At 42.7% G+C, this 25,952-nt stretch overlaps 1 protein-coding gene across 4 annotated transcripts in view; it reads right to left on the reverse strand.

Moving 5' to 3' along the window:
- Positions 1-25,952, reverse strand: part of FRMD4B (FERM domain containing 4B) — a 360,856-nt gene that overhangs the window by 117,243 nt on the left and 217,661 nt on the right. For all 4 annotated transcript variants that reach the window (XM_033210405.1, XM_033210403.1, XM_033210404.1 and 1 more), the window contains 2 exons: positions 24,778-24,872; positions 15,202-15,294 (listed from right to left, as the gene is read on the reverse strand). In XM_033210405.1, the coding sequence (XP_033066296.1) occupies positions 15,202-15,294; positions 24,778-24,872 (188 nt within the window). The remainder of the gene's footprint in view (positions 1-15,201; positions 15,295-24,777; positions 24,873-25,952) is intronic.

A 25,952-nucleotide genomic window follows, 5' to 3' on the forward strand; every position in this document is an offset into this window, starting at 1 on the left:
GAATTTACTTTCAGATCAGTGAGAGTGAAAGCAAACCGGGCTAGGAAGTGGCCAGGTGGACCTATCCTTAGCTCTGCGGAATCCTGAGGGGGCTTGAGCCTTTGCTTCTCTTTTTCTCCCTTTCCACAGTGATGATACCTTTGATAAATAAATGCGGCTGAAAGGACTGTGAAAGATTTTATCACTGAGATGGTAAAAACGTTCGAAACATTCCACCCTTTAACGTTGAGTCATCAAGGGAAGTTGCAGAAAGAGAACAAATCCTTTATATTTTTACTTACAAGCTTTTATCTCACTTATAAGTGAGGTTAATGAAGATGGAGGAGTGTCAGATTTATGAGAAGAGAAAGTTAAGTACAAAGGCGCTTAAGGAAATGAGGAGTTGGGGGGAAAATAGGCTTTGGAATCCAAAAGATCGAGATGTAGTGTTTCAAGTCCACCACTTATTAGCTGTATGACCTTGGGCAAATTATTTAGTTTATGTCTTTTCTAAATTGGGTGTCTTACCTCTGAGGAAAGAACAGAACTTTTACCTGAAGAATTCCAGTTCTTTCAATTTATCAGGTCTAGAGAGGCATTAAAATGGACAGCAATCAAGTCCTACTTCCCTTCTTGAGCTATGTATTTTTCTCCGGAAACTGCCTGGTATAGCCCAAACTAGCTGCACTGGACACATTAGTGTCCACTACCCTGGACACTATAACCCACATCCTGTAGCTCAACAATGGATAGCCAGGCCAGACGCAGTGGTTCACGCCTGTAATCCCAGCACTTTGGGAGGCCGAAGCGGGCAGATCACTGGAGGCCAGGAGTTCCACACCAACCTGGCCACCATGGTGAAACTGTCTCTACTAAAAATACAAAAATTAGCTGGGCATGGTGCTGGGCGGGCACCTGTAATCTCAGCTACTCTGGAGGCTGAGGGAGGAGAATTGCTTGAGCGCAGAAGGTGGTGGCTGTAGTGAGCTGAGATTGCGCCACTGCAACTCCAGCCTGGGCAACAGAGGGAGACTCTGTCTCAAAAATAAAATAAACAAACAAACAAAAAAAACCCCAAAAAACAATGTATAGCCAATCACTGATCAATGTTATTTCTGTAAACTAAGGAGAATTAATTCCTGATGAACAACTTTTGTAACTGTCCCCTTTCTTGATTTGTCCTTTTTTTCTTTAAACACTTGGCCTCTCCTTCTCCAGAGCACTTCTTAAGGCAACTTGGAAGTGTGTCCTGGGCTGCAGTCCTCAACCTTGTCCCAAATAAGCTTTCTATATTAATTTTGTCTCAGCTTTTCCTTTTGGGTAGACAGTATTCTCTTCTCCCATCAGTCTAGTTTCTTCTACTCTGAGCCCTGCTGCGTGGACTAGGAGAGTCACCTGACTCAAAGGCAGCCAAGATGTCAGGTGGTGAGGTGACCTGGAAAGGAGCAAGTGCTACTCAACAGATGCTTTTTATATTGCATGATGAATGAGCCAACCGATTAACATGGTCTCTTAGAGACTGAGGGGTGGGTCAGGAGGGATTCAGTGGAGGCAGAGAAAGGCACTAAGCAGCAATCATGAGGCAGCGGAAGCCATGAAGTAGAGAGGGACAAGAGTCCACAGCAAGAGTGGATGGACCAAAGCAGGGTAGCCAAGTCACTGTGATGGCAGACACTAAAGTGAGGCGGACCAGAGGTTGGCTGCTGCTACAGGGCTAAGATGACCCCTGTTACACAAGTTTCTGTGCATCTCCAAGAACCTTCCAGTTCAACTACTTGGTGGTGGCTGCTTTCTTGGCTTTCCCACGCATTTGTATCCCTATCAATGAAGATAATATGAGCAGGCTTCCAGTGGGCAGCCTAATTAAGGGCAGTAGCAGGATCCCAGCCAACATTTCCCAAACTCTTACTAAGGTACCTGCAATGTGCTAAGTGCTTCCTGATTGTTCTCTCATTTAATTATCACAACCACCTTGGGGAGGGACCTATGATGACCCTGATTTCACAGACTCAGACTCTGAGTTTTAGAGATCTGACTACCTGGTGGGGCTAGGTCTTGGTCTGGGACAATGACTTTGACTCTATGGACAATGCTCTTAAGCAACATCTCCTGGGCTGCCACTCCCAGTTCACTCAACCAGTACTCAGCAGGAAGCTGAACCCTTAGTAATTGTGGGCATCTCAACCATGTTAAAAATAGGCAGAGAAATAAGACAAGTGTGACATTTTCACCAAAATGTTAACATATACAGAAGTACAAATATTCTCTATTGCTTCAGTAAGCAAAACCACGGCAAAAGACTTAAGTTGAAGGATTTTGCTTAACCTATACAATATCTTTTTAAAAGTTAGAGTAGTCTCAGAAGGGGAAGGCCTTTCCACAGGAAGAGATCTCCCTGTCCTAAAAAAATCCTAGGTCAGATTAGTAGAACTCAACGTCTGCTTTCTACTTGAAATTTCTGAGATTATTTTTTTCCTTCACTTTTAATTACTTCAATAGACATCTCTAACAGAGACTATTAAAAAACACGGGGTCAATAAATTTTCTCACTAACAAAGCTCATAATAATTTCTTAATTTTACTTAAAATTTACTCTTCACTTGAATTTCCCCATTGTCTCCAAAACTTATAAAAAAAGAGTTCTGTGATTGTGATATTTAATAAGTAAAGCTGCACTGGCCTACGGCAACAGTCATATATGCAAAAGTTGTAAGGATCACTGGCTGGATATAAGTGAGTGATGCTGACCAGATGGGTGAGACCTGCTTGGGGGACACCGGGACACATTTTTTCTACTCTACTAAAACTCCTTCATCAAGGTGTGAGTAGGTGACCCAAACTAGGCCAGTCAGCTTCTCACCCTGGAGAATAAACATGATTAGAATGACCTAAAGATCAAAGATGGTTGGAGCCTATTTATTCTGCTAGCACCACTCTGATGAAATTGTCCCTTGGTTTCTGCTCCCTAGATCCTTGCAGAAGCCCTGATCCCTGTCTTTTCTGAGTCTTTGTTAGTTCAGTTTTCCTTTCATTTTGTTTGTTAGCCACAAGTGGTTCTGTTGCTGGCAATCAAAGAACCCAAGTTAATACCGGGCTTCTTATGTGCTAGGGATAATACAAAGTGCTCTACAGGAACTTTTTTTTTTTTTTTTTTTCATCTTGGTACAACCAGATGCAGTAGGCAACAAATTAGGAGCCCATTTTACAGATGAGAAAGCTTAGATACAGAGATGTCAAGTCTTCTTCTTTAGGCCATACAGCTAGCAAGTAGTGGAGCCATGACTCAAACTGAGGTCTGCTAGACTTCTAAGTTCATATTCCAAGCCAATATGACATAATGCTTTCCTACAATAACAACCAAAACGAAATATAACATGTACACAATGCTGTGGGGGCCCACCAGCCTGATGCAATTAACTCAGCTTATGAATTAAGGGGAGAATGTTGCCAAACTGAAATGCATAGGACTAAGCGCCACAGGAGAGGGGACAGTTGAGCTGAGTCTTAAAGAATGCATGAGTTCACCAGGTAACAAAGCTAGGAAGGGCACTCCACGTGGAGCGCATATTAGCCAAACCAATCCTCTTGCTAGTCTTCGAGCATTGAAGAAACCACGTACAGGTTGCTGGGTAGCTTGGTGCCAAATCAATTTGTGGCGCATCCAACTCTGAACAGATACCTTTGTACTAGAAACTGGGTTCACCTTGTTTTTGGAGCCCAGGCTCCTGACTACATCCTAGTCCCAGTAAACAGGTCTCTATCTTATTTCCCACTACTTTCTGGCGACCAGCCCTGGTGCCTCCTGCCTAGGCATCCGATTACCAGCTCTCTGAATCCATGATTCCATCTCTCCCTCAAGGGGCCATTGTAATGACTTCATATTTATGGAGTGTATGAAAAGTACATAGGGGCTTTGGGGAAAATGGCTCTTCAGGCACACCTATCAACACACACCATGAACTGAAAACAAAATCTAGGACTTCTTACTGACATGAAATGGACTATCCCAGATTAATAAAATAAAGACCTTTTGTTTCAGCCTTTTTTTGCAAAAGGATACTGTTTCCTTTTTGCATGCTTACTGTGAGCGATTTCACTAAGGTTCTGTTAAGTTGAAGCCCATGGTTAATTTTTCAGCTTCAGAAAGAACCCAGGGTTTTTGAATAGGCACACATTTTGGAGACAAACCTCAGCTTCACAAGCGTAATTTCTTGAGAAGAGAATTCGCTCAGGAAGGTTTTGTCTCTGCTATTTGGCCTCCTCCCATTAGCATTTTTTTCCTTTCGTGGTTAGCTTAACCACTCATTAGTGATGACAGAACATTTCACCACAGTGACATGACAAAGACGGCTGGAAGGGACACAGCCCTGCCAGCTAGATGGCAACACATGGATGTCAAAGAGCACAACACCCCGTTGTTTGGAAGTGGCTGTCCTTTGAAGAGTCGCTTAAATTTACATGGCCAATATTTTTGTCTTGTGGTATTTATTTCTAGTGGTCACAAGTCAACACTAGGGAGCGGGACAGACATTAGTTTGAATCGTAGCTCCAATGCTGATCAGTCTTGAGGTCTTGGGGCAGCTGCTCCACTCTCAGTGCCTCTTACCTCTCTTGCCCCACACACTGGAGAAATGAGAGGGTTTGAAATGTGCTTAAAGGCCGGGTGCTGTGGCTCACACTTGTAATCCCAGCACTTTGGGAGGCCGAGGCAGGCGGATCACAAGGTCAGGAGACTGAGACCATGGTGAAACCCTGTCTCTACTACAAATACAAAACAATTAGCCAGGCGTGGTGGCAGGCGCCTGTAGTCCCAGCTACTCGTAGAGGCTGAGGCAGGAGAATGGTGTGAATCTGGTAGGCAGAGCTTGCAGTGAGCAGAGATAGCACCACTGCACTCCAGCCTGGGCGACAGAGCAAGACTCCATCTCAAAAAAAAAAAAAAAAGAAATGTGCTTAACATAGCAGGTGGCATGTAGTTTAGTAGCCAATGAATGGCGGTGATTATTAGAATATTATTATTGCTTTACTGATGTGACTGTAATAAAAGGCACTGACTTAGTTGGGAACATCTTTAAAGCTTTAACGGTAACAACCAGAATAAAAATTCCAAGTATCTGGCCAGGCGTCGTGGCTCATGCCAGTAATCCCAACACTTTGGGAGGCCAAGGCAGGCAGATCACTTGAGGTCAGGAGTTCAAGACCAGCCTGGCCACCATGGTGAAAACTCATTTCTACTAAAAATACAAAAATTAGCTGGATGTGGTGGCATGTGCCTGTAGTCCCAGCTATTCAGGAGGCTGAGGCAGGAGAATCGCTTGAACCCGGGAGGAGGAGGTTGCAGTGAGCTGAGATTGTGCCACTGGACTCCAGTGTGGGTGACCGAGCAAGATTCTGTCTCAAAAAAAAAAAAAAAAATCCAAGTATCTTTCCTAAGTTATTTCTCTGAAGGAAACAAATGCTACAAAAACGTCTGTTTTAACACAAAATGAGGAAAATATTGTGAAACAGATGCTCTTCTAACCAGTTTCGACTTTTCTTCCTCAACTGAGCATGGTTTCTTTGTTTCCCAGGGCCTTTGCGAGGTCCGAGTGGTATCTTCAAAGAGGGTGAATTGGGCAAGAACTGCTCAATTATTTTGCATTCTGAACAATGCTGAGTTTGTGACTGGCATCCAGTGAGGGCTAAATCAAAACACCTCATTCTGGGTTTCATTTAGTCACCATGAGTAATTTCAGGCATTTAACTGTAGCCACACGCCTTGAAAGATTTCTATCAGATCCTCATCCACATTCTGAGCAGGGAGATATCTGTTTATTGCTTGTAATGACCCTGCAAGGTAGTCATATCTCACTTTATAATGCATGCTGAAGGCTGCAGTGTAATTTAAGTGTATTTCACTTTCTCCAAACACATCACTTTCTGCAAGCTATTATGCAGTGCTTATGGGAGTCCAATATGTTCCCTTTCATCTGTGGGAGGGGAACAGTCTTGGAGAATTCCCAGGGGAAGCACTGTTTGCTTCTACAATGTGCTCCTCTGCCAGGAATGCTCTTTCTCATTTCTGAATTTCCAGACATGGCTAGAACTAGAGAGGGCCTCCTGGTAAGCCTGTAGGAACCTGCCCTCTTGCTCCTTTCCCACAACGTGACTCTTTCTGAGTTATCTAGAAGAGCTGGAGGCCCAAAAGAGTCAGGGCCTTGCTGTGACCTGCCAGGAAGGGGAGAGAGTCTTCTCCCCTAGGCAACCTGAAGTGTCAGGGACATGTGAATTCCAAGTGCTTGCCTCTCCTCCTCTTTAAAACAGCCCGCTCTAGTCCTCCACAGGAAAGCAGGGACAGATGCTTTGAGAGGGAGTGGGGAGGGGAGGTAGGGGAGAAAAGTTGGGTGGGGAGGTAACATCTGGGCACGGTGAATAATGAAGATAAATGATAAGATCTTCTGCCCAGTGCAAAGGGGACTGGGTCAGACCCAAGCCAGACAATCCCAAATCTTTCATATTCAAAGGCTGTGACAGAAACATGATAGAATGTTTCACCCACTGAACATGTGGTTGAGGCAGCCTGTTATTTATAACATAAAAATAGTTAACATTTATAGAGGGTCTGCATTACCTGTTAGCACTTGGAATCCTCCAACAACCCCCAAAGTAGGTGGGTGCTACCACCAGCTTCATTTTATAGGTGATGAAACAGGCCCGAGAGGGTGCCAGAAACTACACAGTGAGTAAGTGGAAGAGCTGGAATATGAACCTAAGAATGATGCTAAAGCTCTGTTCTCAATGTTTGGGTGGGGGTGTTTACCAGTGCTGAAGACACTATTTGACTGTCAGCACTTGGGGAGTGTTATTGTTTATTCTGAAACAGGGTCTTGCTCTGCTGCCCGGGCTAGAGTGCAGTGGCCTGATCACTGCAGCCTCAACTTCCTGGGCTCAAGCCATCCTCCTGCCTCAGTCTCCTGAGTAGCTGTGACTGTAGGCACGCACTAAAACGCAAGGATAATTTTTGTATTTTTGTGGAGACAGAGTTTCATAATGTTGCCCAGGCTGGACCTGAACTGGACTCAAGTGCTCCACCTGCCTTGGCCTCCTGAAGTGCTGGGATTACAGGTGTAAGCCACAGTGCCCAGCCTGGGAGCATTATTGACGTCAGTAGGTGGAGACCAGGGATCTGCTAAAGATCCTACAGCACAGCTTAGCTCCCTACTACAAAGAATGGCCTGGTCCTCAGTTTCAATAGTGCTGCTACAGTGCAACCCTGCATTGAAAGCCGAGCTTCTAATTTCTGAGCTCTGAAGCTTCTTTCACCCTTCACAATATGGTTTCTTTCTTTTTTTTCTTTTTCTTTTGGAGACAGGGTCTTGCTCTGTTGCGCAGGCTGGAGTGCAATGGTACGATCTGCAACCTTTGCCTCCCAGATTCAAGTGATTCTCCTGCCTCAGCCTCCCACATAGCTGGGACTACAGGTGTGCACCACCACGCCTGGCTAATTGTTGTATTTTTAGTAGAGATGGGGTTTCGTCATGTTGGCCAGGCTGTTCTGGAACTCCTGACCTTGTGATCCACCGGCCTTGGCTTCCCAAAGTGCTGGGATTACAAGCATGAGTCACTGCGCCCAGCCCCACCATACAATTTCTTTACTTTTGATGTTGCCTCTTCATTGTCCTGACACACACACACACAGACAAACACATACATCCTTTAAGTATTCATGGCCCATCTGTTTCTTAAAACTGTGGAAACAGAGGCACACCCACCAAAAGATAGGACTGAAAGGTTTGAGAGGGGAGTGAGCAGATTTCTAAAAATAATTTCTGATGCTTGCCCAGGGAATACACCAAGAAACAGCATCCTGTAAGAAACTGAAATCATGATCGAGCATGTGCTTCAGAGGATTCTGTGTCTTTCTTGAACTCTTGTGTGATGAGGATGTTGGATCCTCGAAGATGAAGGCCATTAACCGCCTGCCTGGAAGTTCAGAATAGGCTGGGCTAGTTAGGGGTCATGGGTGATACTGAGGCAACTGGCCTTTGTATTTCCCACGGTCTGGGGTATTGTGCATTCAGATGGGAGTGTGGTAGATGGGCAAAGACCTCTGGCTAACTCGCATACCTCCCTCAAGTAGCCTCAGCTCAGCCTAAGTAGGAGGAATTAGTTGTTTCTCTGGGCCTTTAAATCACATTCCTCCATGAAAAGATGAACTTTCCAGTCCTCTCATTATTGTAAATCACCTACCCTCTGATGGCTTTAAACAAACGCATGCTTATCTGGTCACAAACATTTTATCCTTTCTTCCTCTTATCACTTTTCATAATTGCATTTAAAACATTTGCTCAAGTAATATGTTCACTGTAGGAAAAAACACAGATGAGCGAAAAAGAAGAAAATACAAATCGTCCCTACAATCCTCCTACCTAGAGATTAACTATTGTTAACATCTTCAACTTAGTTTCTATCTGTACAGATGTTTTATACAATATTTTACATAGAGTGTTATCATATTGCATGGACGTTTTGTGGTCCACTTCTTTCATCTAGAATATATTGGGAGCATCTTTCCATGTCAATAAGTCTCCCTCTTTACTACAGTCTGTCTTTATGTGTCACGTGTATTTGGCTCTCTTTAAAAAATTCTGGTGGAATGATGAGGACTCATGGGTTGTAGTCATGATGTTCCTTGAGTTAAACTCTTTCTAAAGATCTAACGTTCCAAAGACCAGGCCAGGAGTGATGAGAAGGCAGTCAGCAGTCTTGAATTCAAGGGCTCCATGTTTGTAGCAATTTTCACCTAGAGGGAGCAGTCCGCCTCCGGGTTTCCTACTACAGTAGGAAAGCGAGTTCTTCTCAGCCCTAAGAGTGGCAGACAACGCTTTAGGGTACCACTGAGTGGACACATGCAGTCCTAGGACCCAGCAAAAGTGACTTGGAAAGAGGAGGAGGAAAAGAAGGGAGAAGAAGAGGGAAGACCAATTGAAATGAAAAACAAAACAAGTAATAAGGGGGATGAAAGAAGCCAAGATTCTGGCTTTGACTGGAACAAGGTGGTACTGGCCTGAGCCACCTCAGTTTGCCCTCCTCTGAGGGAATATGAGCTTTTCCAGTGAGGTCACGCCAAGGCCCTGCACTCCTAGTTAAATGCTTGCTTGCTCCTCACTGTCAAGCCTTTCAAATATTCACATCTGGGCTGCATTACCAAGAGGCCCATATGTTTGTGGAATACAATTTATGGCAACCAGATAACAACCCCCAGCCTGGGGAAGTCCCCCAGAAACCTGGTGGAGTTTGGACTCCTATGGAAATAGAGAACTGGTTAAATAAATTATGGTACCTAAATAAATTATGGTGCGTCTATACACACAGAGGTCACACACATATTTAGCACACCTCTTTGAGATTTTATAACTGGAAAAAAGAAGACAAAGGTTTAATCTTGAAGTCATAAAGGGAACACTACATGCTTTTGCTTTACATATTTTCTTTTCTCTGTGCAGAAGCAGCACATGTTTCTGAGCTGCTCCCTCTATCCTGGGGAATATAAACCAGATATTTATTAACCCTTCAAATCTGTAGTACCTCAGGGTTTAGCTCAGGAGTAAATGAGACAATACTTGTCAAATAGCCTAGGGCCTGCTGCAGAGTTTATGCTACGTTTCAGTAGAGAGAAAACTTCTTGAGAGCAAGATCTCATGGAATTTTTCTTTCTCATAAATGCTACAATAAAAAAAATTCCTTACACTTGCATGTTTTGCAAAATCATTTTGTATCCTCTGCTCTCTCTTCAATTCTCATAACCAACTTGTACCATCTCCGGTGAATGTGGAGTGAGACTCAGTCTGGTCCACCCCACTCACCTCTGGCCTGGACCATTGCAACAGTTTCCTAACTGGTCTTGCTGTGCCCTCCTGCCCCGTTCCAGTCTGTCCTCAACCCAGCAGCCAGAGTGAGTCTGTTTAAAATGGAAATTGGTTATACTCTCAAGCTCAAAACCTGTAGGCCCCAATGCCCTACAGGCCAACCCCATGCCAACTCCTACTCATTTCCCTTTTGTAGGTTCTCTCCAGATACATGACTTCCTTCCAGGGGCTGGTACACACCAGGCATGCTCTTGCCAACCTGTCTGTGCACCTGCTGTTCCCCTGGCCTGGAAGAAACTTCCCCAGAAATGGGCCTGGGTCCTGGGTCCTTGTCTCATCTCCTGTATGCCTTTGCTCAATGCCAACTTCTTTGGGAGGCCTTCCCTGACCACTGTATTTAGAATTGCAGCCCCGGCTTTGCTAATATTCCCTTTTCCTCCTCCCTAATGGAACTTCCTCCATAACCCCTCACATAAGATGCTTTGCAGGTTTACTTTACTTAGTGTCAGTCTCCTTCCATTAGGCTGTATGCTTTATGGCTGCAGGATTTTTGTCATTTTCTTCTACCACTGCTAGATTTCCAGCACCTAGTACAGGGCCAGGCACGTAGCAGGAAATCAGCAACTATTTATCAGATGAATGGACAAACTGTTATTATATAATGAATGCATTTGTTTATGTGTATGCATACTATGATGGTAGAGATTTTTGCCTTCTTCACTATTGGGTCCTCAGACCTAGAATAGGGCAGAGCACAGCGTAGCAAAACTCTAACACATAATGAATGAATGAAGGAAGAAATGTTTCTTCACAGCTTGGTGTAGCTCCTTCCAGGAATTTTCTCAGTATTTATAGATCTATATATGTTTATAAAACATACCAACTTCAAAAAACCTCAGTATGATCACTTGAACTTCCCATGGCATAAATAGTAATCTTTGTTTTACAGAAGGACACTCATTTCCTATCTTTTTCAGATATAATGTATCTTTTCTCCTAAGATGCATGAGCGATGAGATACATGACAACATCCCTGATAACACTGACTTATTAAAGTAATGATTTATAAGAGGAGGGGTGGAGAGAGGGCTCGACAATGCACCCTTCCCTCCTCCATGGCACTATATCAGAATCTGGGCCAGGAATGTGGAGTTGGAGGGGAGTAACGTGTAGTTTGAAAAATTTCCCAAGACGATTCAGATATGCCCTGCCTCTCCTTCTGGAGAAGCTCTGAATTGCAATGTACTTTTTCATCTAATCTCTTTTGTTAAAGTGATTCATTGCTTACTATAAAAGTGCCACCATAACCTACTGAACCTATCTTCATTGTTGACATTAGGACTTCTAATTGTTTGCGTTGAAAATAACAGCAGTACACATGCTTTATGCTATCACTGAAGGGACTTCTTTTTCATTGTGCATTAACTATTTGGTGACCACACACCTCAGTGTCCATGAATGAGAGGCTTCTGTGCTCCATGTTCCAGTGCATGCAGCAGTACTGTGCTGACCCAAGAGGTGAGGACCCCAATCTCAAAAGAGGTCCCCTGCACTTCCAGAGGCTCCTAAAATGAGCGAACATCAAGACAGAACCAAATGCTATCTTTGGCTGTCTATTCTTCAGTCAGTCAGGCAACCTGGAGATTTGTTGATGGTGTCTACTGGGATAGAAGTATTACCAATAGTTCTGTTTTCTCCAAATAGGAGGCTAGAGACCCTCTGAGGAGCAACTCACTTCACTGGAGCACAAAACAACCCCATTTGCAAGACCTCCACAGAACCAGCTACATTCCACAGTGACCTCGGTCAGTTCACGAAATTCTTTGGCATGTGCTTTTCCTTTATCATTGCCTTAATTAAATTGGAGTAAAAACAACTACTTAATTGGAATAATAACAAAGACTATTATGATCTCACTATACTGTTGGGAGGAAGAACTAAGTGAATAATTAAAAACTTGATAAGGGTTTTAAACATGCAAGTAGTTAAGGGAAAGTAATGCGAAGTGATTATGGGACACTCTTGAGATAACACTCCAAGTAAGTGCTGAAACTCATGAACAAGCAGCAGGTCACTCTGGAATTTCAGGAACCTGCTTGGAGAAGATAGAGTGCCTTATGAATGACTGTACAGAAAGGGAGATAGGGTTTACTCCTTTGGTATTCTCTGACCCCAAACAGACCAGATATTAGCTGTCAAAGAATCTACACAAATCTGGTTACTACCTAGATGGTACTTGTTAGATTTTCTGAAGACATAATGCTTTTCATTGAGTAGATGACACTACAGAAACACTAACCATGTGCACAAAAGATGAAAGGGCAAGGATGTTAGGTGCAACCTATTTTTTTTTTTTTTTTTTTTTTTGGTGACGATCTTGGCTCACTGCAACCTCTGCCTCCTGGGTTCAACCTATTCTCCTGCCTCAGCCTCTGGAGTAGCTGGGATTACAGGTGCCCACCACCAAGCCTGGCCAATTTTTTGTATTTTTAGTAGAGATGGGGTTTCCCCACGTTAGCCAGGCTGGTCTCGTACTCCTGACCTCAAGTGATCTGCCCACCTCGGCCTCCCAAAGTACTGGGATTACAGGTGTGAGGCACCACGCCTGGCCAGCTGTAACCAGATTTTAATAACAACTAGAAATAGCCTTAATGCTTAAATAAATAGATTTTTATATACCCAAGGAAAGATCTCCAAGTTGCAAAGAAAAAAGAAATTAATTCATCAAACGACTTACCCTATTTTTCTAAGAAGGGGGGAAACGGGGGTAGAGGAGAAGGTTGGAGGTGGTGAAGAGTAATTTTTACTTTTCATTTCATTCATATAATTTGAAATGTTTATAGTGATAATATAATTCTCTCTGAAAAAGTATATTTTATTTATGTTGGGCCATTTTCCCTACACAAGATTAAAACTTCGCTATCCTCTGACTCCTGCTTAAGTACTAATATGCTGTTTAACCTCTTGCCTACTAGTTCTGGTTTTTTTTTTCCATTGCCATGGGCACAAGCATTCATGTCACTCTCTTTCCTGGAAACTCAGTGTTTTTTTTCTTTAGGATTTCTGTGTACTTTTCCGTACCAGCTATGCTCCTGGACAAATCACTACTACGCTGCCTCCTTCCTGGGTTTTAAAAATATAATTACTTCTGGCAATTAAATTACTTCTTGTTGTTGTTACTCCAATTTAATTAAAGAAATTATATTCTAAACCAGATTTCAGACCCAAAAGCAAGAAAGAAATTGGAGGTGGCTAACACTTCATTTGTTGAGTATGGTGCAGCAACTCTCCACAATCCCCATTGATTCACACAAAAAAAGGACTTTCCGTTTTGTTCTGAGACAGGCTGAAGTGCAGTGGCATGATCAAGGCTCACTGCAGCCTTGACCTGGGCTCAAGCGATCCTCCCACCTCAGCCTCCTGAGTAGCTAGGACCACAGGTACTCACCTCCACACCCAGCTAATTTTTAAAAAGTTTGGAGAGATGGGATCTCATTATGTTGCCCATGATGGTCTCAAATTCCTGGACTCAAGTGATTCTCCCACCTCAGCCTCCCAAAGTGTTGGGATTACAGGCATGAGCCACTGTGCCCGGCCAGAAAAGATCTCTTTAAAAATGTATTCTGTCATATTCTCATACTTTTGAATTTCATGGAACAGACTCAATTAAAATTAAAAGTATTTGTAAAATGTGACAGAATGTTGCCAGGTAATCAGTAAAAAAGCTCCCCCCCCGCAAAAAAAAAGATGAAACCTACACCTTCATGGCATAAAACGAAGTACGTTTTCATCTTCCAAAAATGAACATTATCAGGCATGGTGGCTCAGGCCTGTAATCTCAGCACTTTGGGAGGCTGAAGCAGGTGAATGCTCGAGCCCAGTAGTTTAAGGCCAGCCTGGACAACACGGCAAAACCTCATCTCTACAAAAAAATGCAAAAAATTAGCTGGGTGTGGTGGTTCGTGGCTATAGTTCTAGCTACTTGAGAGGCTGATTGTTTGAGCCCAGGAGGCCGAGGTTGTAGTGAGTCAAGATTGTACCACTGCACTCCAGCTTGGAGAGTGAGATCCTGTCTCAAACAAACAAACAAAAATTAACATATTCTCAGAATACAGGACAATTCTTCAGGTTCATCTAGCTTTATGAGAAGAAACTAGATTTATAAGAAACCTACCACCTTACCTCATTTTATCATTTTTAACTTCATACCAACAGAACAAAATTTATCATAAAATTTTTCATCAAACTTAGGAAAGTAGGGAGAGGGGGTCAGCACATAAGAAGGGCTTTCAGCTCAATCAGTAATGATTTCACCTCAAGCTAGGTAGAGAAACATAGGTATTACTTCTTGTTTTTGTTTTGTTTTGTTTTGTTTATGAGATGGAGTCTCACTGTTGCCCACTCTGGAGTGCAGTGGTGCGATCTTGGCTCACTGCAACCTCTGCCTCCCGGTTCAAGCAAGCGATCCTTATACTTCAGCCTCATGAGTAGCTGGGATTACAGGATCATACCACTTCAGCTAATTTTGTTTTGTATTTTTAGTAGAGAGGAGGTTTCGCCATGTTGGCCAGGCTGGTCTCAAACTCCTAACCTCAAGTGATCCACCTGCCTCAGCCTCCCAAGGTGCTGGAATTACAGTCATGAGCCACTGTGCCCGGCCGGTATTACATCTTATAACATTTTTTTAAATTTTAGATTGTGAACTAAAAAAAAATAGTTCTATCATAAAATGGATTTGAGAAATTACTGATCTAGTTGAATGCATCCATTTCAGGATACAGTTAAGTGACTTGCCCGAGCAGACCTCAGAGAACAAGTCAAGGACTCTGCATTATTTTCAGCAGTCTCTGTGCATGTGAATGGAATTCAGGTCCCTGTACTGTTAATTATTTCCATAAGCATTTGTTTGTATTTTATGCTCTATTAAAATTAAGGCATCAAATTGTATAAAATTCAATTATTTCCAAGTCTGTAGAAAACATTATTGCTACATAAAATGTAATAGCAAATGTTTGTCATATTTCAAATAATAAGAATCTTAAAAATATGTTGAGTGAGAAACAGGCTTATGTATTAAAATATATTACCCATGTTTTTCAGCTTTAAATTGCTCTAAGAGGCTTGGAGGAATAAAGGAAGGTGACTCTATCCTTCATCTTCAAAGAAAACAGCTCTACAGTATCTATGGTAACTTGGTCCTCGGACCAAGACAGTAGAGAATCTCTTTCAAATGATAATGTTTTGATAGGTCTCTTCTCTTTTTATTCGCTATCTCTAATCACCAGAAATGTAAAAAACAGAAAAGGAAACACACACGAAAACCAAAAATAACAGCAAAAAAAGAGGGATGCTAACTGGGTCTGTGGATACATACCTCACAGCAAAGTGCAAAATGGTTGGGCCTGGTTTCTTGGGCAAATCATGGTCAAGAACTCGGTGATCTAACTGTAGCCAGTTCTGCTGACCTCTGTGAGAGCAAAGCAAAGAAAAAGGATTCAACAGAAAGTCAGAAAAGTTCAGCAACATACAGTGTTGGTAAAGCTGCGGGGAAATCGTTGCTCTCATACACTGATGGTAGGAGCACAACCTGTTACAACTCGTAATGAGACCAACTCAGCAATTTCTTTCAAAACTGTGAAAGCACTTGCTTCTGAACCAGCATTTCCATTTCCAGGAGTATATCAAGGCAAACTTGCACATGTGAGAAATAATTTGTATATGAAATCACTCACTGTGGCATCATTTGAAATAGCAAAAGAGGTGGAAATAACTTCAATGTCCAAGAGGATATTGTTTAAAAAAATTATTTAAAACTATAGAGTGGCCAGGCACCAGTGGCTGATGCCTGTAATCCCAGCACTTTGGGAGGCTGAGGCGGGCAGATCACCTGAGGTCAGGAGTTCGAGACCAGCCTGGCTAACATGGTAAAACCCTGTCTCTACTAAAATAAAAAAAATTAGCCAGGCATGGTGGCATATGCCTGTAATCCCAGCTAGTCGGGAGGCTGAGGCAGGAGAATCACTTTAACCTGGGAGGCGGAGGTTGCAGTGAGCCGAGATTGCGTCATTGCACTCCAGCCTGGGCAACAAGAGTGAAACTCTGTCTAAAAAACAAACAAACCAACCCCCACCCCCCCAAAAATAAACAAACAAACAAAAAAAACTATAGAGTGAAATACAATGCAGCCATAAAATAGGCTGAAGAACATGGGTGTGGTGGCACACACATGTAGTCCCAGTTATTCAGGAAGCTGATGCAGGATGATTGCCTTGAGCCCAGGAGTTCGAGGCTGCAGTGTGCCATGATCACAGCTGTGAACAGCCACTGTACTCCAGCCTGGGCAACATAACCAGACCCTGTCTTTAAAAAAAAAACAACCCAGAAAGCCTCTTGATAAACTTATTTTGAACAATTTCCAAGGTACAATATTAAATGAAAAAGCAAGATGCATAGCAGCAAGTATACAGCCATTTTTTAAATTAAACAAAGAACAAACATACATATGTGCATGTATATATTACAAAAATCTGAGAGGGAAAACAAAAAACTGGTAACATTAGTTGACTTTTGAGGTAAAAAACTAGGCCATATGTTAATATTACATTTTTATGAAATATGATATATTTTAGATAATCAAGGAGAAAACTTCTGGTTCAATGAAATACAACACACAGGTTGGGTGTAGTGGCTCACGTCTAGCACTTGTAATCCTAGCACTTGGGAGGCCAAGGCAGGCAGATTGCTTGAGCCCAGGAATTTGAGAGCAGCCTGGGCAGCATGGTGAAACCCGATTTCTACAAAGAATACAGAAGAAATTAGCCTACTGTGGTGGTGCATGCCTCCTGTCCCAGCTTCTACGGAGGTTGAAGTGGGAGGATCACTTGGGCCCAGGGAAGTCAAGGCTGCAGTGAGCTGTGATCATGCCACTGCATTCCAGCCTAGGCAGCAGAATGAGACCCTGTCTCAAAAGCAAAAAAACAAAAAAACAAAACACCAGACACATAACAATAACACAGCTTTTAAAAAAAGTACAGGGTTGATGCTAGGCACAGTGGCTCATGCCTCTAATCCCAGCACTTTAGGAGGCTGAGGTGGGAGGATTGCTTGAGCCCAGGAGTTTGAGGCTGCAGTGAGCTATGATTGTGCCACTGCACCCCAGTCTGGACAACAGAAGGAGAACTTGTCTCAAAAAAAAAAAAAAAAAAAATATGGCCAGGCACAGTGGCTCATGCCTGTAATCCCAGCACTTTGGGAGGCCGAGGTGGGTAGATCACTTGAGGTCAGGAGTTCAAGACCAGCCTGGCCAACATGGTGAAACCCCGTCTCTACTAAACATTCAAAAATTAGCTGGGAGTGGTGGCGGATGCCTGTAATCCCAGCTACTTGGGAGGCTGAGGCAGGAGAATCACTTGAAGCCAGAAGGCGGAGGTTGCAGTGAGCCGAGATCATGCCCCTACACTCCAGCTTGCGTGACAGAGCAAGACTCCATCTCAAAAAGAAAAAAAAAAGTACAGGGTCGAATACTCTCTGAATGCCACTTCTGTATATATATTATGGGCTTACTAAGATTTAAGCATGTACTTGCTTATTTTACTTACTCAAGAGCCTCACCAAGTTCATAAACAGTTCTCTCTAGATTTTGACCCTTGAGGTATCAAAAGGACACTGGGGCTCAGAACTGTTTACGTGTCTTTTCCGAGGTTGTCCAACTAGTTCATCCATTTTAGGCTGTAAATTCCCAGAGGGCATAGACCCTCTTTTACTTGCTTACATAAAATTCAATCTAAGAACATGCTGATGGTGGTAGGATAGCATGTCAAAATGTAATAATATCTAGAATGGGCCAGAAGACATTTTCAAAAACCTTTTAGTCCTTGAGTAAAAAATTAAAAAACAAAATCAGAAAATTGTAGGCTGTATTCATTATAAGTAGACAGGAAAAGTGAGCATAATAATAATATTAGTAGTAGTAATAATAACAATAGCTAGTCTCTATTGAGCAATGACCCTGTGCCAACCAAGCTGGAACTCTTTATACATTAAAGCTATATTTTACAATAAGCCAGTGAGGAAAGTGCTAGAGCTGGGATTTGAATTCAGGACTTCCTTTCTTCCTCCCTACTCCCTGCCACCCCACCCAGTGGACTTGTATATAAAAGTATCCAGGACTTTCAGTACTGGAGAAAATGAGACCAGAGGGTTGAATCAGCTTTTATTTTATTTATTTATTTATTTATTTATTTATTTTTATTTATTTTGAGACGGATTCTCGCTCTGTCGCCCAGGCTGGAGTGCAGTGGCGCAATCTCGGCTCACTGCAAGCTCCGCTTCCCGGGTTCACGCCATTCTCCCGCCTCAGCCTCCCGAGTAGCTGGGACTACAGGCGCCCGCCACCACGCCCGGCTAATTTCTTTTTTTTTGTATTTTTAGTACAGACGGGGTTTCACCGTGTTAGCCAGGATGGTCTCAATCTCCTGACCTCGTGATCCGCCCACCTCGGCCTCCCAAAGTGCTGGGATTACAGGCTTGAGGCACCGCACCCAGCTGAATCAGCTTTTATAATGACTTCTGACTCAGTCTCTGATACTTAGCAGGTTAAAGGCTGGAAAGAGTGTGTCTTTGTTTCCATAGTTACAAGACAAGGCTTTTGATACCTGTTCCCAGCTTTCCTTGCAGGAATATTATAAAGATAAATAAGCTGATTAAGTAACACAAGGGGAGGTCCTTAGAACTACTGCATTTGTGTGTAAAACAAAATAAGATAGGAGACTGACATTAAGAGAGTCTTACACTATATTTCATCAAGTTTAGGATGCCACTGATTTAAAGACACATCCCAGTTTCACAGATGGTCAAATGTGTGTCTTAAAATACATAACATATTTTATAGTATCAGATCTCAAAAGTTTTCTTAGGAAAGATGTATGATTTTAAAAGCATAACAGGCTAGACATGGTGGCTCACACCTGTAATCTCAGCATTTCAGGAGGTTAAGGCAGGAAGATCACTGGAGCCCAGGAGTTCAAGGCTGCAGTGAGCTATGATCATGCCACTGCACTCCAGCCTGGGAAACAGAGTGAGACCCTGTCTCTAAAAAGAAATTGAAAGCATAATGTGTATTTGTATGAACTTGCATGGCATGGTGTCTATGAAAGAATGAAGTAAGTTGTACAATAACATATACAGCATAAACCAATTATGTTAACTACAGATGCATGCTCAAAACACTATTAAATATTGATGAACATTTTTAGATATATTTCTGGAGAGTCACACAGCAACTTGCTAGTACTGGTTACCTCTGTGGAAGAAACTACAGTTGCAGTGGGAAGGTAATCAAAAGGGACTGGACTCAACCACGACATTAAAGAAGATATTCATGCATATATAATATGAAATCGTTTTTTAAAAGGATAAATTACAAATTAGTTTTTAAAAAACATCTACCCACAATCTCATCAAGAGGGAAAAGTCTAGAAGAGTTTTTTTTTAAATGCCCATAATTCTACTACTGAAATGTAAACAAGGTTACTTATTGCTTATAACTTGCTTTTGTCAGGTTTTCTCATCAGTAAATATAATAGACCTAACCAATATCTTAGAAAGACAGCCATATCCACCCCTATCAGGTCATATCCACCCCTATCAGGAGTGCAGACCAACCACAAAGCAAGTTTTATTTTTGGTTAGAATTATATCAACAGAAGGCCCATTGTCACAATCCCATTGGAAGGGACAGTGATCAAAAGTCACAGTTGTGTTGTAAAGTCTATTTGTTATTTCTTGGTTAACAAAGCTTATTTAGCAAAGCCTTTCAAAACATGAGAAGGCAAAACAAAAAATGAAATGGGTGAAGAGATGGAACCGTTATGGTGACCTGAAGGACTGGTGCCTCAGGAGGGCTGTGACTGCCCTCTAGGGGTGAAAGACTCACTTTGCACACAGAGCTGCGCAAGGCACTAACAAGCGTAATCTCAGAAACTCTATCCCTCTCCCCATAACGTGACCTCGAATCTGTTGTTGTTGGTCATCATCACTGCTTTTATTATGTAATTGCTGTCTATTTTTCCGTTTCTCCTCTTGGTCTGTGGATGAGTTGTAGACAGTAGCTACTTTCATTGACAAAATGTTCCTTTCAGCTTTGCCTTCCTCTATTTAAAGTTCACCAAAGGCAAAAGACGCATGTGGCATCTAGGCTGGAAAATGCAACTCAGACGGCATCCTGGGAGGGCCCTCACTCAGTGGTTTTACGGGGGCGAAGGGAGGGAGGAGGGAAGTGCTGAAAGAAAATACTTTCCAAAAATATTTACCAGACAAAGAAAAAGAACTAGGCTTGTGACCAAGACATTCCAAGGAGACACCCTTAGACATCAGCAATTTTCCAGGCCCGCTCCCCAGAAAGGTAGAAATGGCCAATTTCCACCCCCTCAACAGCCCTGCTCATACTTCTTCTGAAAATAAACACGACTAGAGCCAGGAGACACCTCCCCAAACTGGTCATAATTCAGAAAGAGACTCTGCCTTCGCTTGCAGGGGAGTGCACAGAGGACATTTTGGAGCCAGGGTTCTTGGAAAGAACATAACTATAGTTATCTCCTTTGGCTCAGCCAAAGGCTGTGTGAGCCATTCTTCTCCCAGTGTAGTTTTGAGAAAGAAATCTCAGGGCAGACAACGAGAAGGGTGGCCCAAATAATTGAAGGAAGTCATCCCTATTATTCCTTTTCTTTTTTCTTTTTGAACAGAGTCTCACTTTGTCACCCAGGCTGGAGTGGCACAATCTCAGTTCACTGCAACCTCCACCTCCTGGGTTCAAGTGATCCTCGTGCCTCAGGTGCCTGAGTAGCTGGGATTACAGGCGCCTGCCACCACGCCCAGCTAATTTTTGTATTTTTAGTACAGACGGGGTTTTGCTGTGTTGCCCAGGCTGGTCTCAAACTCCTGACCTCAGGTGATCCACCCACTTCGGCCTCCAAAGTGTTGAGATTACAGGTGTGAGCCACCACACCTGGCCTATTATTTCTTTTCTTTCTGAAGAGAAGGTCTTACAGGCTGAACCCCTTACTTATGTATTTAGTCTGGTTTATATTCAACTGAGCTTGGAGCTTTTCCCGAAGTCTCCCATGTGGCCAGGAGACTCTTTTCCAGTCTGCCACAAACCTTGCAGCCTGAGGGACCTCGGACACTGCAAGTCAAAAGCCACATTCCTCCTTCTTATAACATCCTCCCATGGCCTGGGTGTGCCTCCTCTATCTGTGTGACTAACAAGGCTCACCTATGATCTTGTCCCCATGATCAGGCCAACGTCTTCAACCTTGGGCAAATGTACCTTGTTCGTTGCCATGTTCATGCATTTGCCCACAAAATAACTCTTGCCTAGAATGTCACCTCCCATCTCCCCTCCCATCTATTTAAAGTCTACCTGACCTGCAAGATCCAATTTTAGCTAGTCGTCTGTGTGACGCCTACTCCAGTCCTCCTTCAGTTTCCTTCTCAACACTCCATTATTGCAATACATTGGGACGATAGCTCCCTTTTATTGTGGGCCTGTGAGATATACTCTGCATACCTCACCTGATTTAATAGTATTGAATACTAGTACCCTATTATAGGTGCCTTATGTAGTACATACTATATAAGTCACCATTATTATGTCCAGCATACAGATGAGAAAACTTGAGTGTCAGAGATGTTAAGTAACTGATCTAAGGTCACACAGCTAGCTATCAAGATTCTCTGATACCTGCTCCTGCCTCCCTCTCAACCCTCATCCTGTACCACTTTGCCTCTTAATCTCTGTACTCTCATCACACTGGCTTTGTTTTTGTTTGGGACAGGATCTCACTCTGTTGCTTGGGCTGGAGTGCAGTGGTGAGATCATGGCTCACTGCAACCTCCACTTTCTGGGCTCACGCAATCCTCCCACCTAAGCCTCCCGGGGAGCTGGGACTACAGGTGTGTACCACCATGCCCCCTTACTTTTTTTTTTTTTTTTTGTATTTTTAGTAGAGATGGGGTTTCACCATATTGCCCAGGCTGGTCTGGAATTCCTAGGCTCAGATTGGTCTGACTGCCTCAGCCTCCCAAAGTGCTGGGATTAGAGATGTGAGCCACTGTGCCCAGCCTTGTTTTTTCTTTCTCAAAAAACAAATCACGAAAGTCATGCTCAGCCCCACCTCAGGAGTTTTGCACTGGTTTTTGTTTGTAATGCCTCCCCAAATTTTTGCACAACTGGCTCTTGCTTTTCATTACATGTCACCTCCTAGATCCTGTCCTAGTCCACCCTGTCTAAAACTGACGCCAAGTTTTTTTTTTGTTTGTTTTTTTCTTTGAGATGGAGCCTGGGTAGGCTAGAGTGCAGTGGTGTGATCTCGACTCACTGCAACCTCTACCTCCTGGGTTCACTCCATTCTCCTGCTGAGTAGCTGGGACTACAGGCGCCCGCCACAATGCCCGTCTAATTTTTTGTGTTTTTGGTAGAGACGGGGTTTCACTGGGTTAGCCAGGATGGTCTTGATCTCCTGATCTCGTGATCCACCCGCCTCGGCTTCCCAAAGTGCTGAGATTACAGGCGTGAGCCACAGCGCCCGGCCAACCCCAAGTTTTCTTTTATGTTCTTTTATGTTCTTCAACGCACTTATACTTGCTGATATGCCTTTGATTTATGTTTGTTTACTTGTTATGCTAGACTATACCATTGCAATATGAGCTCCATAAAAGCAGGGGCCTTGTCTGTGTTACTCCTAGTTGAATCCTTGTGATCTAGAATAACACCTGGCATTGAGTGGGCATTCAAAAAATACTTTATTTTCTATTTTTAGAGATAGGGTCTTGCTCTATTTCCTAGGTGTGCAGTCGCATGATCATAAGCTCACTGTAGCCTTGAACTCCTAGGCTCACGCAGTCCTCCCACCTCAGCCTCAGCCCCCTGAGTGGCTAGGACTAGAGTTGCACATCACCACACCTGGCTGATTTTTAATTTTATTTTTTTTTGGGTAGAGATGGGGTCTCACTATGTTGTCTAGGCTGGTCTTGAACTCCTGGCCTCACGCAATACTCCCTCCCTTGGTCTCCAAAGTGCTGGGATTACAGGTGTGAGCCACTCTTAATGTAAATATATATATATTTGAGACAACATCTCACTCTGTTCCCCAGGCTGGACGGCAGTAGTGCCATGGTCATAGCTCACTGCAGCCTCCACCTCCTGGGCTCAAGTTGTCCTCCCACCTCAGCCTCCCGAGTAGCTGGGACTACAGATGTGTGTCACCATGCCTGGCTGATACTTTTTGTTTTTATTTTTGTAGAGATGAGGTCTCCCTATGTTGCCTAGGTGGCTCTGAAACTCCTGGACTCAAGGGATCTGCCCATCTCGGCCCTCCAAAGTGCGGGGATTATTAAGTGTGAACTATCACACTCAGCCAATATTTTTTCAATGAATAAATTACTCCAATATTCATGTTGTTAACCCCTATTCTATGTGACCTCTGCCTAAATTATAGTGCTTATAGCAGTTACAATTTATACCACATAACTTAGCCATTGTATATTTATGGCTTTATGTCTTATACTGTTTGCTGTGATTTCATCCACATTTGGAGTCAGCCTATATTTGTGGGTGTTCAATGACTGATTCGCAGGAGTTGGTGCTGGCTATGGACATCGGCATTTCCCATTTCATCCAGTAGAGAGGACAGGTCATACAGAACCTCTCAAATGGTAGCTGTTGAGTGATTCAGAGTGAGGTGAGAGATGTCTAGTGTACTCTCTTCTGCCTTGTCGAGTCCTCTTTGGGAAATATCCTCAGTCCAGAATCAAAGTTTTCAGGTTCTTCTACTCCTCCTGATAATTCAGCTGCCTGGTTTTTGCCCAGCGCAAGTCCTGAGCCTGCTGGCATATCCTGGAGGTCCTAGACTCACAGCCCACGCAGGCTGAGAATGATCAGAAGCTACAAGATGTTAAAAGCAAATTAACTCTTTCTTGAGATGATTTTCCACCTGATTAAACTGAAGAACTGAAAAACATTTAAATTGGCAGCATTATGAAAAGAATGCTGGGTGGTTGGCCAACATATTTTATGTCTGGAACACATCTTCTTGCATTTTAATATTTAAGGAGCTCTTTGGAAATTATCTGCAGAAAGAGGAAGGATTCCTCTGATAATGTATCGGGCTGCATATAATGTGGCAAATTGGGCTGCCATAAAAAAGACAGATACACACACACAGACACAGACACACACACACACACACACACACACACCACACACACACACACACACACACAGAGAGAGAGAGAAAAGAGCTAGTAAGTCCAAACACATTTGCTTAGAGTGTTAAATCCCCATGAATTTATTTTTACTTACCTGCCTTGTTTTGGGGAGCATATATATTGTTGACAAATATATACAACATTCAACAACTTAGCATAAAAGGCAAAAGGAAAAAAAGAAAAAGAAAAAAATAGTTGAGAAGGCAACATAAAAGGGACCTAAGTGGTAGTTTAAAAGTTCATTCCATATTAAACCATATACATGTTTTATGAGTGGGCCACAAATTTGCCTTTAAGCTCTCTTGCCACCAACACCAACACATCAACTCAGTTTCAAGATGTGAGTTCATATTTAGTATTTCTATCACTGATATATAAGATAATTAGCAAGCACAATCACATTCAAAGACATGAGAAGATACACTGTAATCAGGAATAACAAACTCATTACTACAAATTTCTAAAACACTTAGAACAATATTTTGAGTTCCTAAAATGGTCAGTATCCCTTTTCTTCTCCCTTTGCAATAGTCCTAGGAGAAAAATCGCATATTAAAAAACCTTTAGCTAAGCAGGACATGTTCTGAATCCTGGAGGACTTATTTCCTTTTTTGTTAATCATGGATGACAGCAAGTAGGTAGCCCAGGCAAAAGGTAAAGCAACTAAAACTATTAAAAGACTTACGTGTCATCTATGAATGTTATTCCAAAATACTCCTTTTCTTTCAGGTTGAAATGTGAAGCCACTAGGTCCAGCAACTCTCTTGCTAAAAGTTTGGGCTGTCAAAATAAAAATCTGGTTAGAAGCAATTTGGTTGCCTCTCTCTTACTGCTACCATCTTCCTCTGCCCTAAACAGTTTAAAGCAGCTTTTGTTTATTTGTTTGTTTGTTTATTACCTGCCCTTGTTTGTGGATTAGGTTGATGTACTATAGACAATTCTTTAAGAATTGTGGGAAGGGGAAGAGATGGGAATAGGAATATCAATGAGACTATCGTTTTCATGTGTTTACAATTCACTCAAGTACTTTACATTTCCCCTCTAAGGTGCACTTACTAAGATGTTTTGGAAAAAAATACTCTTTTATATGTAACATGGTGCTAATGCCCAAGACAAAGAATATTAAACACCTTGCTGCTTGGTTATCTGTGATATATAAAAGATTGCGGGAATCATTTTGCTTGTTGGTGGCCAGTTGAAGAAGCCCAAGACTCAAAGTTGTGGGGCTGCTGATGAAAATATTAATAATAATAACAGTTTCCATGTATTATGCTGAACTTATGTCCATTGTCATTTAATCCTTATAATGAGCTATGAGGTAGGCTTTTTATTTCCATTTTATAAATGAGTCAACCAAGGCCCAGAGTGGTTAAGCACCTTGCTTGATGTTACACTGTTAGTAAGGGCAGGGATCTGAACCTAGTCTGTCTCCTTCTAAAGCCTAAGCTTTTCCTTCCTAAGATAGAGAAACTGTACCCATTCCACACATCAACATCAACAGTAACGAGCACCTAGTTAGAAGAAGGATATAATCTATAAGCTTTTGGGAAGCTCTGGATCTGCTGAGAAGAAGCATGGGCTTGGAACCAGCCAGAATGCCTGGAGTGATAATTGATGCTGGATTTGGAGGGACTGGGGAAGAAAAGGGGAATGCTTGCAGGAGGGCACTCTGGATGGATTCTTTCTGAACTTTGAGTCAAACAGCTTAGGGTATATTATGATGGCTGTTGGGGATAAAAGTGGACATGATTTAAAGAAAAAAAAAGAAGAAAAGAAACAGGCAGACATCTAGACTAAAGGTCTACTTGGGCAAAGCTACTGTTGACTGTCTTATTTCACTCTAATTGAAGCCTACGCATA

Source organism: Trachypithecus francoisi, unplaced genomic scaffold, assembly GCF_009764315.1.
Source record: "Trachypithecus francoisi isolate TF-2019V2 unplaced genomic scaffold, Tfra_2.0 Lachesis_group0, whole genome shotgun sequence".
Classification (NCBI taxonomy): Eukaryota; Metazoa; Chordata; class Mammalia; order Primates; family Cercopithecidae; genus Trachypithecus; species Trachypithecus francoisi.